At 42.9% G+C, this 19,971-nt stretch overlaps 1 protein-coding gene across 1 annotated transcript in view; it reads left to right on the forward strand.

The window, feature by feature from the left end:
* Positions 1-19,971, forward strand: part of LOC118247827 (neural-cadherin-like) — a 42,901-nt gene extending 22,930 nt beyond the window's left edge. Inside the window, exons 17-33 of the mRNA XM_035546127.1 lie at positions 470-753; positions 1,590-3,207; positions 5,099-5,192; positions 5,983-6,167; positions 6,777-7,009; positions 8,054-8,331; positions 9,345-9,559; positions 9,886-10,013; positions 10,868-10,992; positions 11,161-11,293; positions 11,376-11,556; positions 14,258-14,424; positions 15,177-15,441; positions 16,219-16,399; positions 17,796-18,049; positions 18,998-19,152; positions 19,570-19,971. Of these exons, the coding sequence (XP_035402020.1) occupies positions 470-753; positions 1,590-3,207; positions 5,099-5,192; positions 5,983-6,167; positions 6,777-7,009; positions 8,054-8,331; positions 9,345-9,559; positions 9,886-10,013; positions 10,868-10,992; positions 11,161-11,293; positions 11,376-11,556; positions 14,258-14,424; positions 15,177-15,441; positions 16,219-16,399; positions 17,796-18,049; positions 18,998-19,152; positions 19,570-19,971 (4,898 nt within the window). The remainder of the gene's footprint in view (positions 1-469; positions 754-1,589; positions 3,208-5,098; positions 5,193-5,982; positions 6,168-6,776; positions 7,010-8,053; positions 8,332-9,344; positions 9,560-9,885; positions 10,014-10,867; positions 10,993-11,160; positions 11,294-11,375; positions 11,557-14,257; positions 14,425-15,176; positions 15,442-16,218; positions 16,400-17,795; positions 18,050-18,997; positions 19,153-19,569) is intronic.

Genomic DNA, 19,971 nt, shown 5'->3' on the forward strand with positions numbered 1-19,971 from the left:
AGAGCAATGCTGTTATATTTTAGCACCATCCAGTGGTAAAAAACTTAATAAAATAAAAAGTTAAGGAATGTTGGCATTTGAGGAAGGAGGTTTAGGAAACACAAAGTAAAAATAGCTTTTAATATTTTAATAGTATGTTACTTTTTTATTGTTAGCAAGTGAATGCACAATATATAAGTTAAAGGCACACGATTCCCTCATTACCAATAAACAGGGATTTGTCTGTGACTACGAATTATATTTGTGGACACAAATGCAGACCCTATGCCCAATCTACCATAAACAAACCCGTCAAATTACATATACGGCTCATTCGGTTTGTATATGTGTCTGTTTTATCTCCTACACGTCGTAACAGCCTGCTCTGTTCCTGGTGAATAAGGTTGCTCTTGGATACATGTCCACCATGTACAAGTGAATTGAACATTCAGGGAGCGTGCAGGTTGTGGTCATTTGCTTTCTCTTGTAGGTGCAAACGCCAAACTCAGGTACCAGATCACATCAGGAAATGCGGAAGGAGTTTTTGATGTGGAACCTGAGGCTGGAACTGTCTTCATTGTTCAGTCACTGGATTATGAACAAGAACAACGTTATGAGCTCCGGCTTGTAGCATCTGATGGAAAGTGGGAAAATCACACTCTTATCATCATCAATGTTGTGAATAAGAACGATGAAGCACCAGTCTTCACTCAGAATGAGTATTATGGCAGTGTCCTGGAGGAACTCACAGATCTGCCTGCGTTTGTTCTAAAGGTAAAGTGCTTTTCATGCAGCAGAGAAAAACCTGATTTTTTAATTTTTTTCGCAGGATTGAGCCACCCACGCACACAGAATGGCTCAGTCCCGTCCATGCACACAAATCCAAGGAGACAGTATCATCAGAGTGGGTAAGCCCTGGTATTAGGATTTGCTAGCAACTTTCTGTAAAGAAGAGAATAGAGTCTGGCTGAATTTGTGTGATGGACTCCCTTGACCAGCAGAAATGTTGAACAGTAAGTTAGCTTCCCTCTACAAAGCAAGGGAAAGTGTATTTGAGGAATTGTATACAAATAGTGTGGTTAGCATCTGTACTTCATGTGTTTAAGTTCACAGACTCTTCGGCTACGCTTATACTACCAAATAAAAATAATCAGGGATGCTCTTTGACTGTGGAGCTGGGAGTCCTCTGTCCCGTGCTGATAATCAGCTTGGATATATGGCCACCCTGTTCCCACAGCCTCCTGTCCACTCTGAGAGAAAGTCCCTCTTTGTCTTTGTATTACAGCTCTGAAGAGTTTCATAAGAAACATATGCTCAGCAGATCTGTTGTTATTATTCCCACTTGCTTCTTTCTGAAGTTATTTCCTCTTCCCAAAATATAATGGGAAGAAGAATATATTAGCCTGTCTAAACATGATCTTTCTGTTTCTCTAGGCTGTGCATTGATGTTTATTGAGAGTACTTGACCTGAGTGACTGAAACCAAGAGATGTTTGTTGTTAAATTTCATGCTATTTTTGTAGCCTGCACAATACCAGCTGACATCAGTAAAAGAACAGCATTTTCCTGGTTTCCGTTGCATAAACACTTCCCTGATGTGGTTTCTTCTAGGTTTCTGCAACAGACCCCGACCAAGCAGCTGATCAAAATGCCATTAGCTATTCCCTGCACGGACAGGGGGCCGGTAGCGAATTCAGCATCAACGAGAACACGGGCGAGATCAGCACAAGCAGAAGGTTGGACCGCGAGAAGCGATCAACATGGCGCTTCCTCGTTCTAGCAACAGATGAGAGTGGAGAGGGACTGACTGGCTTCGCAGATGTTATCATAGAAGTGAGGGACGTGAACGACAACGCGCCCCTTTTCCTCTGTGTCTCGGATAGTTGTTTCACGGGTCACATCCCTGAGGATTCCCCAGCAGACACGGCTGTTATGGACATGACCGCAGTGGACTTTGATGACCCAAAAGCTGGCACGAATGCTGTACTAACCTACAGAATCGTTCAGAACGTCCAAAATGAAATTAACCTGAACTTGTTCTCAATTAACTCCGTTAGCGGCACCATCTATACCATGCTTGGCTCCCTGGACCGGGAGAAGGAAGACAGGTACATACTGGTGGTGGAGGCCAAAGACGGAGGAGGGCTCACTGGGACAGGCACCGCCACTATTTTGGTGACTGATGTGAACGACCATGCTCCGGTCTTCCTGCAAAGAATCTACACGGCATTTGTCTCCGAGAACGCGAGCATTAACACCGAGGTCGCAGTGGTGTCTGCCGTGGACAGAGATGAGGGGGAAAATGCCGTGGTGACATTCAGCATCCTCGACGGCGACAACGACCGCAAGTTCTCCATGGAGACAGATAAAGTCAACAACTGCGGGTTCATCCGGCTGCGAAAGCGGATTGACTTTGAGAAGCCTCACGAGAGGGTGTTCAATTTGACTCTGAAAGCAGAGGACATGGATTTCTTCAGCATCGCTCACTGTGTGATCTACGTGGAGGATGCCAATGACCATGCTCCGGTCTTCTACCCCCAATTCTATGAAGTGGCTGCTCTGGGGGAAGACGTGCCTGTAGGCACCAAAGTTGTTCAGGTGTCTGCTGTTGACTTGGATTCTGGCCTGAACGGAAGGTTTTCTTTCCACCTGCTGAACAAGTCTGACCCAGGTGGCCAGTTCTCTGTGGCTAGTGATGGCTGGGTGGTGGTTGCAGGACTGCTGGATTATGAGGCAGTGACGCGGTACCAGCTCATCGTTATTGCCACAGATATGGGGCAGCCCCCTCTGGCAGGCAGTGCCACTGTTCTAGTGACTCTGCGGGATGTAAATGACAACGGGCCAGAGTTTGAGGCTCATTATAACCCAGTGGTCTGGGAAAACACAGCTTCTCCTCAGGTAGTCCAAATGAATGAGACGTCTGCTTTGCTGTATGCTAAGGACCGAGACACTGCTGCTAACGGAGCACCCTTCTCCTTCCATTTACTCAGCAATTTTGATAGTCTGGATAACTTCCACTTGCAGGATTTCCATAATGGAAGTGCCCAGCTCACTGCATTGCGTACCTTTGACAGGGAAATGCACAAGGTCTTCTACCTGCCCATCCTGATCACAGACAGCGGGATTCCACCGATGAGCTCCACCAACACATTAACTGTGAATATTGGGGACCAGAACGACCACCCGCATTCTGCTGGTTACATGGAGTGCCTCATCTACAGCTACGATGGTAAGGCGCTCTCTGATGCTTGCTTCCAGGTGTTACGGTAAGGCCAAAGGAACAGCTGTGAGATTCACAAGAGGGCTCTGGCCTCTTCCACATAAGATCTCAGTAGAAGTGCTACTGAAGTTTGCTCGAGCCCGCACAAAGAACAGTAGGTGTGCAAGGCAAAGGACTCTGGGCTACTTGGTTTGTGGAAGAAGCTGAGGCAGCCTTGAATTAAGAGGATAGCTGCCTGCTATTCTATGCATGTTTCTGCCAAACTTGAGTAATGATCCCTTGTTTTCAGATGCGGTTTTCCAGCAAAGTTAACATTCCAGGGGAAAAGAAGAGAAAAGAACAGAATTCAGAATGTTGCTGTGCTGAACCTGAGTTACTCAGAGAACCTTGTTCCCTGCACAGACTGAATTGAATAGTCAATTTGGTATCAATGAATACTCTTAACTTGAACTTGTGTAAATTGTCTGAGACATTCATATCAGCCTTCAGCTGACAAACGCTGTTCTGGAGGGATTTTCTGTGAACGCTGGCTGCAGCAGTGAGAGATGCCACGTTTCCCTCCTTGCTTTGGAAATTAGCTAGCAGTTCTCTTGTGATCCGGTGCCCAACAGCAAATTAAACCACACAGGTAAAAAGCTTTTAGGTTGCTTACATCATTTAGGCTCAGGTAATTTCTTCCTCCTATTTTTCTTTGCCATATAACCAGTGGTTCAGTAACACATTAAATAGCATGTCTGTTGTGGGACACTAGAAACTATTTCTATGTACATGCTGTTGACCATCTGTTTGTGTTGAAACATTCTGCCTGTTTTGTGCTCACTCTCAAGTTCAGACCTTGCTGCTTTTTGCTGAGAAACTCTAGCCAAGTACTGAGAACCTCTGCCTGAGTACAAACTAGCCTAAGTACCAGATCTTTTTATAAAGTCTGAATTCTCTTTTAGTTGCTTTTTTAAAGGTTGAAGTCATCTGTCCTGCTAATTTCTGGGAGGGAATAGCAAGTGTTTTTAAGGTAACAGAATCAGAAGTCTACCAGTGTGTTGTGTGCTACATTCATATGATATAAGAGTCAAACACCAGGGCATCCCGCATGCAACAAAATATCAGATGAATGTTGTCCCAGCTGCAGGACACATACAGTTGTCTCTCCTTGTTGCATGCAGCCCTCAGATGTCAGGGTTTGTGCTGTTCCCTTTCACAAGGTGAAAGCACAGCTTTTGCTCCTTGTGTATCCTTGATTCTTTACTCAGTAGATATATGAATCGAGATACCTGTGGATCTTTCCTTCAGAAATAGCTTTTGGTTAAAAACAAGCAAATAACAACACTTATTTTTGAGTTTTTCTCAGAGCGTTTAAAAACAGCAGAATACATGCTGCTTTCCCTCTCACCCCAAAGTCTCACCACCTTCTCCAAATAAGCCTGGTTATTGTGTTTTGGACATCCTCTCTATCTTGCTGTAACTTCCTCCAAATTGCTATTGTTTTTTGCCCTTTGTCATCCAGTCAATATTTTGGTTGTTCTGCCAAACCTCAACCCCTGTCTAAACCACTCTGTAAGTTGGTTGGGCACGGCAGCTAAAATAATGGGAAGAATTATTCTGGCATTGTTTCTGAATTTCTTTTATCTTTCTTCAGAGGTGGCTAGCTTTTTCCTTCCTGACTGCTCTTCCATGCAGCCTCTGGTTGAGTTTAATCTCTGCAGCCATACAGCAAACACCCATTATTACCCACGTAGGACAGCATGTGGTATTTACAAACTGGTGCACATCTTCTGTAAAGAATCATCACAACTATTTCTGTAGAGGTTTTAGGTTTAAGGCAAACCAGTAAAACTGGAATGGCTGACCTGTTTGCGTAATGGTATTGTTCTGACTATGCCACTTACATGCTATGTTGTTTTAGGTATCCTACCCATGACCATCCTGGGACAAGTCCGTGCCCCTGATAATGATGATTGGGATCGCAAAATCTACCAATTTGAAGGAAAAACATCAAGGTATTTAGAGAGAAAAATGGATATTGGGTAAAATGTGTGGAAAACTTGCCTGGATGCTAACACACGGAATGTACTTAAACTGTCTTGTTTTGAAAACAAGTGTGCAAAAGCATGTTGTTGGTTAGATGCTTGTGCGTAGCTCTCCAAAAACCTCTCTGAGTGTGAAATGACAGTAAATAATGCTGAATGCCAAACTGATCCATTTCCCATTGCCTCATAGAGTGCCCTATCTACTGGGACACCATTCACAGTTGCCCGTTTATAGTCATATCCATAATATCAATGGCCCACTACAGAAAAAATACCCACTGACTTCCATCCTCTTTCCTCCAAGCTCCTGGAACTTGGTATTTCAGTGTCACCACTGTTTTTAAAATGTTATGTGTATTGGAAGTGTTCCCACCACAGTGTCTGGATTATGAGCGGGGTTGAGATTTACATATGCCATTCGGAGGTGGGTTGTGCCTGCTCTGTCACTCTTGATGAATGTATTTGAACTAGGAGTTCACACGGTTTCCAAAGTTATGCCTGTAGTAGCCTGAGTCTTTCTACATAGTTTCTATGGCATAGAAATAGGAAGAAAACTCAATATACTGGTGGAGAGTCATCAGGAGCCAACAGGCAATGTGAAAATGATCTGTTCTGCACTGTCCCTTCATGAGGGACCACATCTGCTGTCTTTGGTAGCTTTCCCAAAATAAAGTGGATCAGAGGAACTACCAGTGATAATAATTACTTCTTAGCTCTTTAACTTCTCATAGCTTGTTCCTTGGCTTAACTCTTATTACAGGTACTTTATCCTTAATGATAACTCAGGTTTGCTGACTATTAAAGAAGGAACCCCACCAGGAACATACAACATAAGAGTTAGAGTCATTGATGGAGTCTGGCCAGACGTTGTCTCAACCGTAAAGGTTACGGTGAAGGAGATCAAAGATGATGCCCTCCGTAATGCTGGTTCTATACGAATAAAAGGTAAGCAAGGTGATGAAGTATGTTAGAATCGTAATACTGAAATCTACTTCTTTAATGTTACTACTGTGTTACTTAGAATTCTAATGCTCTTAAACTTAGGAGCTAATGGCCTGATAGATAAAGGTTTGAAAATGCATCTTCATTTGCGCGGTCCTCTGACATGTCCTTACTGCATGTAAGGCACATGTCTGGAGAAAAGTCGGCAAGAAATGCTTGTCTGATGCTGAAGAGAAGATACAAGATTTCTACACCGACTTTTCGACAAAACAGCAATTTATGTTTCGGAAAAAATCCTTATTTGAACAACTGGTTCCCTGAAATTCACCAGATTGTTTCAATCTTTGTGAAAAAATAAAATCTTAACCATGTTTCTGATTTAAAAGAATGAAAAAAAAAAAAAGAAATGAATAAGAATCAAAAAGCTTAATTACACAAATCCTAAGAAGAAGCCAGCATGGAAAATTTCAGAGCCTAAAAATGAAAACACTCATAAATTTACAATTGAGTGCATTTTCTGCAGCCTTAATATTTGTTCTGTCCTGCTCCCCTTTTCTATTGCTACAACAGTTGCAAGATAAGTGTTTGTCAGGTTTTTAAATTCTGTTACAGGTATCACCCCAGAGGAGTTCATATCCCAATCCCCTGAAAAAGAGAGTAAATACAACCAGATGAAGAAGCTGCTTTCAGAAATCATGTCTGCCCCATTTGAAAATGTTCACATTTTCAGTGTGTTAAATAGCCCAAGTCAAACCCAAGGCGTTGATGTTTGGTTTGCAGTTTATGGTCCACCCTATTATAAAGCAGAAAAACTTAATGGCAACGTTGCAGCCTCCAGAGCGTGGGTAAGTGTATGTATACTACATATGAAAGCACAGCATCTTCGCACTGTGGCTACTCAGATAATATCCACTGCCTAGTGAATGTGCATATTTAGAATGACTAAAGGAATAATGTGTGAGAAAAACGGATAATTTTAATCAGTAAAGTCAAATAGTCCTTTAACATTTATATTTAAAGTTTCAAATGTGAATGCTTTAGAAGCCAGCCTGTAAATACAAATTGAATCACCCAAACACAACGAGCAAACTTTTAGGAATGTAAACATGTTTTTCCTATTGAAGAGGCTGTAAAATCCTGTATAAAGGATGTGTTTGGCTGTTACCTTTGTACATGGGGTCTTAATATTTCAGTTTATATTCTCTTACACAGAAATGTTCTGTAGCTGAAGCTCAGAAACCTGTGTTCACTCAACAGTTCCAGCTTTCTGAGTTAAGAGGGCAAAGCAGTAAAATAACCATTACCCAGTGGAGAAACAGGTTAGAAATGTGCATTTAAAATCTTACAAAGTTTGTGTCCTCTTGCAGGAAAAAAAAATAAAATTCTGCTATGATTTAAATGACTTGCTCTGTTGGAAATGACTCTGTTCTTACATGTAGGCTGACTCTGTTCTTACACGTTTATAATCAGTGCTGCAGTAATAACTCACTGTTGCCAGAAAAGGTATTTCTTCATTGCCAAGGCCAGTTCACCCTTCTCAGTATTAAGGCACAAGTCCAGATGAAAAGTACAGCTCAGATTCTATGTAAAATAGTCCATCAGAACTATAAGTGAATAAAACTTATCCACTTAATGTATGATGAATATGACAATATTTTTGTCTTCTAAATACTCACTCACACTATAAATGACTTTATATAACAAGGCTTTTGCCTTAACAGATACCAGGCTGAACTGCCTTTGACTGGACAGAGTGAGGTAAATGTTGGAAGGAAATGGCACAGCAACCAGTTTTGAGAATAAATAAGACTTGGGCTTTTCACGTCTGTCATCTGTGAGCTTCCCCTTTGTGGAAAAGTCAGATGAATGCAACTAATTGTTCTCCACAGCTGGAAAACATCTTGGATATAAATATCACCCAGATTGGCATTGACGAATGTGTGACTGCAAACTGCACTCATAGCAGCGGATGCATCAGCAAGTATGAGCAGAGTCATGTGCCAACGATAACCACAGCTGGAAGTGTTTCGCTGGTGTCTGTGACAGTCCTGAGCAGTGCCCTGTGTGGCTGTGCAGCTCGGGAGAGTTCCCATCTCTCCTGCTCCTCATACAAGACGAACCCTTGTCTCAACGGTGGCACGTGTGTGGATACTGATTTGGGCTACAGGTTGGTGGGGCTTTGCCTGGGGTGCAGGCAGAGTGCTTCTGCTCGGTCTGTGGGGAGGAGGACAGGAAGGTTGGGGAGTGTCATTGCATGGCTTCTCACTGTGGCAGGTCTGACTGTTGTTGTACTTCACACAGGTCCTGCAAATAAACCTCTGTTTTCAAATAGGTACTTTGGTTTGTCGTAGTCTCCAGGAAAACCTTGGGAATTTTGCAGGCAGTCATGGTTCCTTTAATGTCGCCCTGCAAAATGTCTTTGTTTTGCGCAGCCTACCTCAATGTTATTAAACATTTTAATCATGTCCCCATGTTCCTTGCCTTGATTTTTTTTCTCCAAAAATTACATCTCGTAGAGAAAATAGCATGAAGATGAAAAAAATAGTGGGACTGTGCTAGCTCAGAATGAACCTAGTACCCTTCCAGAAGGGAAACCTTAGGCATGTTTGCTTGAAAGCGGCCATCCCAGCATAGGAAGGCAGAAACAACTAGCCAGCCTCTTCTGAGGAGCTCTTCTCTGAAGAGCCTTGACAGGGGAGGTAGGACTCAGACTGAAACTGCAGAAGCCCTGCTGACAGTGAAGACCTGAGCCTGACAGTGCTGCTCAGGTGTAATCAGGTAGGGAAATTTTGGTGCCCGGGAATACTGTTATCCTTGGTAGCGCTCTGCCATGTATTATCTGCTCAGTTCTGAGGCTCCTTTACTTCTGCTCCATTTTCACTGGTTTTGTGAGGGGTCTTTTAGGAAGGCTCCTTCATTTACACACATAATTATCTTGCTTAATATTAGGCAATTAATCTTACCTTATACGATTTAGATCTAAAGATAAATTGTGTTTGTACAAACAAGTAAATGGAGTACATTTTATAATGGAAGTTTTGCTAGTGCTTATTCAACTGTCACAATGGCCAAGGCATCAGAGGCTCCTATGATCAGATTGGAGAGTCCTGCTGTAGGATGAGCCCTTAGCCAGTTCTGCTTGCATGGTGGATTTTTTTTCTTATTTTTTATTTTTAATAGATGCAAATGCTCTCCTAATTTCCACGGACCAGACTGCCAGCAGACAAAACACAGCTTCAGAGGCCACGGTTACGCCTGGTTCCCTCCTCTCAAGCCTTGCTTTGAGAGCCGCATCTCCTTGGAGTTTATCACCGAAGTCCCCGACGGCCTTCTGTTGTACCAGGGACCAGTAGCACGAGGGCAGCCTGGAGAGCTGAAAGATTTCGTGGCGTTGGGTTGGTAACTTCACGGGTACTTGTTCTGTGTGGTTGCGTAAACATGAATTACTTGCAGTTAGTAGTATTGGTGGCTTTTTTTTTTCCATTTAAAAAATAAAAAGGTTCAGAAAGTTACTTTTGGAGGATAAGGAGAATGCAGACCAATTTGCCACCATGCCCGGTGTGTGTCCCGTCACCGTGTTAGAAGCTGGACATTTTAAAACTAAGTTCCCTCCACTGGCTAAAGAGCTCCTCAGACTAAAGTTTGAGGGTGACACAGGGTTCAGCTGGGTGCGTATAGGAACAAGGTGGGTGCTTATCCAGTAACGGTCTTTTTTCTGCAGAGCTTTCTGGTGGTGTCCCATCGCTGACTGTCAGCCATGGCTCTGGCGAGCTTTTCCTGCAGCTGTCCCCAAAAGTTAATGTCGCAGATCGTCGCTGGCACAATATAAAAATTATAAATGATGGAAAGGCAAGTGTAAATATGGGCAATCCTGGTAAAGCACTAATTCCTGTATCTAGAACCCCTTCAGAACCCCTTTTTGTGCCTGTAGAGATTTTTCAACAATCATCCCATCACTGCAAGGGCAGGGACTGAAGTTTGTCAGCTCAGATATCCCTTTAGTCTTGAGGCAGTCAATCAGAACAAGGCCTTGAGAGGTCTGACCCAACTTTGACGTGGGCCCTGCTGTTTTCTTTGTTTAATGATCTATTATCTATTATTATTATTATTATTATTATTAATTATCTATTAATGATCTATTGCTTAGACCTTGGATTTATGATAATCCAGGGGACGAGATGCTTCCTGGGCTGATGAAGTGAAATATCCTTAATTTCTTGGAGTGGGAAACCCTGCCCCACCAGGTGACTCACAAAGAAGATAGAAATGCTTTTGTGTAAGGGGAACTTCTTGCTGATGTAACACTGGTGAGGCCATCTCCTAGGTTGCCCTTTTCTCTCCCCCATAACAGAAAGCAGTGAGCATGTCAGGATCTGGAACAGGGAACCTGGCAGACCGTCTGCTCTGCTAGCTTGTCTCTTTGGGTTCTGATTTGGCAGCACACTCCAAGAAAATACTGTCTTCTCTCTGCCCTGTCAGAGACTTGGCCTGGTCATGGTAGAGTCAGATTTTTCTTTTGTATGGCTCCTTAGTTATATGCCAACTCTCCAGATTAGTGTATAGAACTGTTTTAGTATTTTAATGAAGTCTCCTACAATGTAATCACTAGTTAACATCCCCCTTCTGCTAAGTGAAAGAAAATGTGTAATTAAAATGTACGCGTGTCTCCAGATGCAATTGTTTTAAATAATACCTTTCTCCAGAAAGTGAAGCTGGTTCTTGACCACTGCGTAAACATCATTAGAGATAGCAACAGCGTTGTTAAGAAGATGTCCCCAGTGGATCTGTCTGCCTGTGAAGCCTCTGAAGAGACTGTGGAAACTTGGAGGTAAAAAAAAACAAACAATCAAACAAACAAAACAAACAAACAAAAAGCAAAGTGGAAACATAATAGCTCAGAAGATCTAAGGAGAAGGAAGGGAGAGGAGGAAAAGAAAATTTAGCAGATTGTATTCTTTCTTTCCACTAATTCTCTCTTTCTCTGTCTTCCCCTCAACATGGGTAGGCTCTTCAGTGGCCATCAGCCCCTACAGCTGGGGGGCGTTAAGAAGACTTTGCCTTACCACACCTCACAAAAGCACTTCAAAGGGTTTGTTGGCTGCATTCGCAACGTTGTCGTTGACAGTAAGGTAGGGCTGCTAAAACTGATCTTGGATCTACCAGTGTCAACTGTGGACACCTGATGTGATGCTTCTCGTTGTCCTTGCCTAGGTCTATGATTTAGAGCACCCTGCAGAGTCCTTGAACAGCGCTCCCGGGTGCGTCCTTACGGATGAAATGTGTCAGAGCGCTGGGGTGGCCTCCTGTGGTGTCCATGGCAAGTGCGTTGGTGGCTGGGACTTCTTTCGCTGTGACTGCTCCCCAGGATATGCTGGCCCAGCATGTGACAAAGGTACTGCAAGTTCTAGGGAGAAATTCATGCAAGGATCTGTGGGAATAGTATCAAAGACACAGCTCTGTTTGCCACCACTTTGAACTGAGGAACTTAATAAGACCATGCTGCTTTCTGGGAATGATTTAGATCTGCAGCAATGTAACTATCCTTCTTACTCTTGTTGAATAAAGGTGACGTCACAGATGGGGATCTTGATGAGACCTGCTTTACTTTGTGAAGGAGGCAAGTGGTCACACGGGCTGATTTGCCTTTTTTTACACAACACCTTATTTCTCAGTGGAGAAAGATGAAACATTTTGCATTGTGCATTCTTCCTCTGACCATACTGATCAAAAAAGTCAGTTTAATGAATATGGTGCTGTTCGTCATCTTGCAGTAGTCTTAAGAGTGATTAGGTGCCAGCTTGGTATCTTCTGTCTGTAAAACCTGGGGACACAACCCTCAAGTCCTCAGGTCCAATTTTCTATCCATAAAAGGGGGATAATTACATTTCCCTCTGCCACTGGAATGAATTGAAGGTTGTGCAATGCCCTTAAACTGCAGCGGTGGGTTCATGTGGGGACATAACATGAGGCCAGCTCTGGCAAATGTGTTATCCTGTGCAAAATCAGCATGAAATGTGCATCAGAGAACAAAAGCATGCAAGGGGCTGTAATGAAAACCTCAGAGGCATTGTAAGAAATTACAAAGTTTTAGCACAATTCAAAAATCTAAGAAATAAGTTCTTTAATGTGTGAAGCGCTCCTAGTTGCCCGCAGCCCTGTTCAGGGCACACATGCTTGAAGTTGGCTCTGGCCTGCATATACCTTCAGCAGCCTGTGCTCAGAAGCAGAAAGCAGACACAAGTTACAGGTGTTTACTGGGACTTTACCTGCCCTGAGTCTGCTTGATCCCTCTAGGTACAAGGTAGGAATGATGGGGTTGGTTGTAACAGACTATGAGTACCAATGCCCCATAACATCTGGGGCTTTGCGTAGCGTGAGAGGAGAATTTGCTCCCTCAACCCCTTAATTTGAGTGAGCTACGGGAGTGGATGAGCAGCAGTGATCAGTTGGAAAGGAGCACGTGCTAGGTAGCATTGAATCAATGCGTTGTGATTAATAGACACAACTGGTGGCGTACTGCACATATCCTTTCAGCTTAATGCTCTTACTTGTCCATCTTGCATACAGAACAATAACACCCTGCAAGCAGCCAGACCCTTTCTTTCTTCCTCCGTCTCCCACACAAGACTTGAAAGGTGACATTAAATTACCCAGTGGAAGCCTGTCTGCTGTGGTGAGGACTGGAATCACAATTGGCACATTCTAGGCCTGGAGCCTTCATTGTTTAAGTGTTTATAATGACCACGTAAGTGGTCAATATAGCTCAGTTATTTGTATTAATGTTCTGCAGACAGATGATGCTGGTTTATAAACATCTGCCTATATTTAAGTCTTATTCTGGTTTGCATTATCTTGGGATGCTGGTTCATAAGCCCAGCTGCTTATTTGGGACAACTGTATTGATTCCTACCCCACACCACTGTGTGAGAAACCAAGTGCTCAGAAACTAAAATCCACAAGTCACATCCTGCTGTATTAGGAAAACTCCGATGGGTTCCGGTTTCTTCTAATATTTTGGGCTGTAGATACTGGTGTTGAGCTGATGCTTTACAAATGGCAGAGCCACACTCACAGCAAGGAGCAGACAGCTAGGGTCAGGAATCACTGTAGTGTCCCAAGAAAGTCCATCCCTGCTCATCAGTTCGAGCCTGTTGCTTCAGGGATATTGAGCAAAAGAGAACAGTGGGGTAGGAAGAATAATATGAGGCAATAAGTTAAAGGAGAAAAGAAAATTAACTTTAGGAAAGAAAGAGATAGGAGAAACAGTGAGAGAGAAAGAGAATGCAGAAATTAAGTCTCTATCATATGATGTTTCATGTCCTGGGAACCAGCCTAAGTGCCCCACCACCCACTTTTTGGCACTTTTTGGATTTTTATTTAAGTGACTCTGACCTCAGCTTAGGTGTTGGTGACTCAGCATTCTTCCTGTATAGCCATGAACTTGGATTATATCTTTACTTGGTTGGAAGAAATTTCTTTTTTCAACTAGGCTGTGTCCAGAACAAGGAGACCTAGGACTGCTGTCAGGTAATGAGACTAAAGTGGGAACCTGCTGCATAAAAGCACCAGGCTCTGGGTTTAGTGATAGCTGATCTCCACAAAAATGGAAACAACTTCATCAAAGACTTCTGCTGGAAGGCTCTCAAGTGGATTCCCCAAGGTGATAGGAAAATAAGGATTTTTGTCTTCGGATCATTTCCAACTACTTTACTGGAAGAAATGTTTTAGTTTTAAAAACAAACAGACAAAAAAAAGAGGTTTGGGGCTCAGTGTAGGAATGATTGGGTAGAATGTGTAGCCTGTGATGAGCAGAATGTCGAATTGTCCCTTTGCTACCTAAATTCTGTATTCTTGGTTTGTTCTTTCTCTCATAATTTCCTTAATTAAGGGGGGTGCATGCATATGTGGATTTAATTTATTAAATTCTTTGTGTGGGGTGAGTGCTTTCCATGATGCTTCACTATGTTGTCAAAGTTTCTTAAGAACTAAAACTCCGACGTTCAGAACTGGTTAATTCTCAAGCAAGGGAGATCTGAGGGAGCAGCTAGTTCTGAGATTTCCTCCTTGGTTTTGTGTGTGTGTGTTGTGCTTAGTTCTTCCAGAGTGGGCTTTTGGAAGGGACAGCTGGATCCACTACGAGCCGAGGAGCACTCGCAGCACTCGGAGCACTCGGATCCGGCTGATGGTGCGCACCCGCATCTCCCGCAGCACCCTGCTCAGCTTGGCCTCTGCAGATGGGAGCGGGTACCTGCGGCTGGAGGTGGGTGCCCCAAAAGCTGTTCTGCTTCAGTCTTCTTCATTTGTCATGGAGTATCCCAACAGGAGATGTAGATGCAGTTCCTGGTTAAGGACGCCTGTTTTTAACTTAATAAAGAGCAAGAATTCACCACATGAGGGCAACTGCTCTTATTTGCGTTGTCCTTCCTGAAAATAAAGCACAGCCAGAGCAGTGTTGCTTAGTGGTGAGACAATACAGCATAAAGTCTAGTTGTTTCACTGCCAGTAAAAGTACTGGTGAGCACACGTGATACACGTGAATGGGGAAGATTGTTTTGTCCTGTTTGCCTTTTCCCTTTGCTTTTATCTGTCTCCGGCAATAAAGCTTCCCTCTACATTTTTGTTTTTTGCTAAAAAAAAAAAAAAAAAAAAAAAAGCTGTCTGGATTATATTAGCCAGGCAGAGGCTAACTATTCCAGTTGTAAGGGCAGGGTCAGATGGGAAGACAGAGATCGGTATCACCAGGGAGAAGACCGATAAAAAGGTTCATCTGAGTTAGGAGAGAGTGGCCTGCAAAAAAAGGAACTGATAATTCCTGGACCTGAAGTTTTCTCGTGGCAATTTTCATCTGTGAATAAAGACTTTTTCACACCCTTAAAAGCACGAGTGACATTTCAGTTTTAAAAGCTCAGGTCTGTGTTGGTTTTTTTTTGGCTTGGTTTGGTTTTGAGGCAGGACAGTGCAATAACACTCACGGGTGCATTTCTGTTACTAAAGGTCTTTATTGTCTTTTAGGTGGATGGGGGGTTTTTTTGCGTTAACATCAGCTTGGGGGACAAAAATCACTCTCTGAGAATGAAGACGTTACGTATAAATAGCGGCCAGTGGGTTCTGCTGACCATGGAGCGCTACAACAACGAATTTACTCTGCGTGTTAACAGTGGTGGAGGTGATCAAGAAGTGACCTCTGTTTTGGGCACGAACAGATGGTTTGAAATGGATTGGGCAAGCGTTGTGCTAGGAAACCGCTTTCCCAGTCATTCAGAGAGCGATTTCCAAGGTAAGTGATGTGATGAACTCTCAAAAAGAAGGCAATTACAACCTAAAGGTGTCATCTTTGAGTACAATGGAGAGTCTAAAACACAAGTAAGAACTCCCACACGGACTACTGTGCCCATGAAATCTCACTTCCTCTGCTAGGGAAGTCAGAGCTAGTGTTCATCTCTTTATATACCACTGTATCTGCTCCTAGTGAAGATGTAGAGCCCCTGTAGCACTTTGTATTTTCATTTCCAATGGCAAATGTTGCAAGTAGGGAAATCGTGCTGTGATCTTCAATCACTTTACCCCGTGGATGGGTTTAAGGAACAGACACATGTCCTGGAAGGAAGAGAAAGACTTGGGAGGCAATATGTGGTGCTGTCTCTGTTTCCTGGGGCAGGGGTGCTAGGACTTTGAGACTGTGCCTCTCTAAAAGACTGCTTTTTCCAGTGTGTTGCTTCTCATTCAGCTCCACATCTAAGATTTTAAGTCTAGATTAATTTAGGGGAGCTGTTCTGGTCCATAGCACAGCTCTGATAAATTGTTACATTGGTACAATCAAGCTGTTCTGGAGAAGTATTGTCAATCTCCAGAGGGACTAGGGCACATGGGCCCATGTCCTGTATCTTTTCTAAAATAAAACAGATAAGTCATCTAAGGATCATTATAAAATTTGTTATTTTTTCTCTATATTTCAGCATGCCTTAAGGTCTCCTGCATACAAGTTGAGGGCAAGGAAGGTAGGGAAGTTGCTAACTCAACGTATTCCTATGTGCATTCCCCTTCTTTAATGCAGGTTGTTTACGTGATGTCCAGCTGAATGGTCAGCCACTTCTCGTGGAAGGCAAGAGCACAGAGTTTGGCTTAATTCTGAGGCGGCAGGGTGTCACGATGGGATGCCATTCCAGTGCCTGCAGCAGCCAGCCCTGTTACAGCCCTTTCCTTTGTGTAGACCTGTGGAGAAAATACGAATGCCGGTACATGCAGCTTTTGGTTTTTTTCCACCCGGGGTGGTTGGGAAGCTCTTTTTTTCCACCCTAGGTCGGGCAAATTGCTTTTAACAGTGAAACTCCCTGCTGCTTCTGACCAGAGGGGGCATCCCAAGCACATATCCTGCTCTTCATCTCATCTCCTACTGCGGGCCAAACTTGCCTTTTCCTGCAAGTCTGACGTGGGACCAACCTACTTATTCTACCATTTTTTTCCCATGGTGAGAAAATCACAGGCCAGTGTGGAAATGAAATGCCCTTTGATAAAATCTGGACTGCAAAAGCTTTGTTTTCTGCCAGCCTGTGTGAAAATATGTATTGTATTAATACAATGTATATATAATGTGTATACATTATATATAGAGAGAATATATGATATATATGTTTTGTAAAGAAGCTGAAGTTGGTCATACTTTGTATGAGGCAATGAGACTTTCAAGATCAGACTGTCACAAAACTGAGTTCTAAAATTGGCTGCCAAGTGTCAGAACCAAAGCCCACCAGCCTGGTATCCCATGCAGTTAGTTCCTTGCAAAAGAGTCAGCTCTTAAAGAAAATATCCAAAAATTACATTAAAATGTGCAAATCAAAATACAAGCATTATATTGCATGCTCAGAAAACAAAACAAAACAAACAGCAACAACAAAACACCATGCAGGAGCAGGAGAAGGTACCACTTGAATTCCTTCAATTCAGCCAAACTTTGTACTTCTGAGGCCTAGCAACGCATTGCTGAAGGAGGCTGTGAGACGGTCCAAAGCGTGCCTCGGGACCCTCCTTTCTTCAGTGCTTTTGTAAAAGAACAACGTGAAGGCTCTTCTATCTATTCATGAGTGTTTTTTCATCGGAGTGCAGAGAGCAGGTCTGTGTTCCTCACAGTATTCCTGCGTGGCCTCTCCAATTACACATCAGAAGGAATTGCTTTCTCTGCAGATCCAAGTCCTGAAAGACAAGCTGGGTCCTTCCGAGCAGATCAATGGTCATCTCTTTCCCAAAGGTCCAAATGAACATTACAAAGTTTATTCTAAGTGTTCGCTAGCCCTTTTCCCATTAATCTCAGCTATCCATTTCCTGCTACGGATTTTGAAGACCTCTGTAGAAAAAGGGTTCAGAAGCTGATAAATCCCTTTTTTAAGGCAGGAGTGAAGCTCTTGTGCAAATCTTCTGGACGGGGAAAGCTGAATATATGTTCACATTTTCATAAGCCTACTGGCTCACTGTTAGATTTTGCATCTATTTGATGCTCTCGATGCCGACTTGTGGTTTGCTTGAGCAGACTGTAATCATTGGCTTTAACGAAATAGTAACAAACTGTGCACAAAACAGCATGCAGCTCCAGGTGCATCACCTGCCTTAAAGATCCCTTGTGCTTCTGTTGACCAGGTGTCCAGCTGGGAAAGTGGAAGTGGTTGATAGCCTTACTGGGCTCAGACACTGTACCTCCTCAGCTTGCGGACACTGGACCTGTAGGAATGGAGGTACCTGCGTGGCTCAATCCCAAGACAAGACCATCTGCCAGTGCCCCGAAGGCTACAGGGGAAGATGGTGTGAAATTAGCCAGGTGAAGGCTGGAAGACCTGTTGGACTCAGCTCTGGCTCTATTCTGGCTATCAGCATGTGTCTCCTTGTCTTCCTAGGTAGGAAAACAAGTACTTGTTGTTGTTTTACTATTTTTTTCTTTTCTTTTTTAATCTTGTACCTTGCTCTTTGTTTGAATCAAGTCTGCTTTACCCTCAGATGTTGTGATTAGTGTTTCTCCTTTTCTGGAGATCACAAGTTGGGAGTTCATTTGAGGATGCTAAGAGACAGGCATCGATACATATTTACAGTTTACTTGCTTGAAGTCACTTCAAGCAAATTTAGGACTTCTCTCTTCCAGAATCACTTGTTCTCAGTCTTTCTTAAAAAAGGATTTTCCACCAACATGTGCAGCCCTATCCATCTGAAACTCCCACCTGCCCCGAGCCAGTGCTTTTGTATTAGGTAGGACCTACAGCAGGCATGTGTTACTCACATATTAGGAAGGCAGAGACCTTCTCTTCTGTAAAACCTCTAGAGGGTTTACACTCCCAAAAGCAAGCCTAAATAAGAGTGCAGGGCAAAAAGAAATGTTCACAATGTGTGCACTTTTAGGCCCACTTTGGCCAAAATGATAGTTCACTGTAAAACTGTGCTTCTCGTATCAGTAAGAAAAACTGCATATGCATCTCAGAACAGTAAAGACTCCAGTGATTATATTACACTTGTAACCTTCATTAAAACAGTGTTTTACTTACTGTGGGTATCTTATTTACTCAGGATTGGTGAAAGGCCAGAGACTGGCCAAAATGCCTTCTATTTAAATGGATTCCTTTAGGTAAGTAAAATACCCTTTTAATGAAGTTTATGATGTAATACACATAGATGACTCTTTACGTTCCTGAATATAAGCTCTTTATATATTAACAATTACACTTTTCTTCCGGGTAGTTGTTTGTCAGATTAAGAGGTGATTTAATACCTCAGGAGTCACATAACTGCCTGTTTATCATGCATTGTATTTTGTCATCCTTCATAAAACAAATATGTGTATTTTTTTCTTCCAGCTCTCTTGGTCTCTTACACGGTGTGGAGTCAGTGGGGAAGTTCAGGGTTTCGGAAAGGAGGAATTTACCACATTCCTGAAGAGCGTGAAAGCTGGGAGGATGTTAGAGAAAATGTCTTAAATTATAATGAAGAAGGAGGTGGAGAACGTGACCAGGTATGATGCAGTCTCAATCCAGTCTTTGCACATCTAGTTTCTACTCCTCTTCCTTTTCCAGGCCTTGTATTTATTTTTTTTTCTTTATTGTCCTTAGCCAATTGGCCTTTTTTTTAATTCTTTTTTTTTTTTTTACCTGAAGTACTTCTTTGAGTTGGAGGTTTCTATCTTAACACAGTCTGTACTTTTCATGCTGGTTATTTGTGGCCACTTTTGAGAGGGCTGCTCTGAACACGGCATTCTTGATTTAGCTGGAGACTGACATCTCTCAAAGTGTGTATCTGAACTTTTCTCTTTCTTTCAGTTTGTAGAAAACTCACAGAATACAGTTTTGTGTTGCACTGGTTTTAAAACATTTTTGGGAACCTGTTTCCTCTTGTGTTGTTTCTTTCTGACACTTGCATTTTTGTTTTCCAGACTGCTTACGATATAAATGAACTGAAGAAACCTCTCCGTAACCTTCCCCACCTGACCTTGAGGGCAACTTCTCCATACTCCAGGACACCCACTGGCCGAAAAAGAGACCCAGTACCAAAATGTGCACATCAAAAACAAGCAACATCAGCTGTTGGAAGTGTTCCAGACTTCAAGGAATATGTTTCTCAAATCATCTGTGATGCAGACAATGATCTACAGAGTTTCCCAGCTGACACTATTCATTTTTACTGCCTCGAAGGAGAATGCTCTCTTGCAGGGAGCCTTAGTTCCTTAGACTCCATTAGTGATGATGAAGATCTAAATTATGATTGCCTCCACGAGTGGGGGTCAAAGTTTGACAAACTTAAAGAACTCTGTGAGCTCTCAGATGAACTTTTTTAA

Source organism: Cygnus atratus, chromosome 2 (genome assembly GCF_013377495.2).
Source record: "Cygnus atratus isolate AKBS03 ecotype Queensland, Australia chromosome 2, CAtr_DNAZoo_HiC_assembly, whole genome shotgun sequence".
In the NCBI taxonomy this organism is placed as follows: Eukaryota; Metazoa; Chordata; class Aves; order Anseriformes; family Anatidae; genus Cygnus; species Cygnus atratus.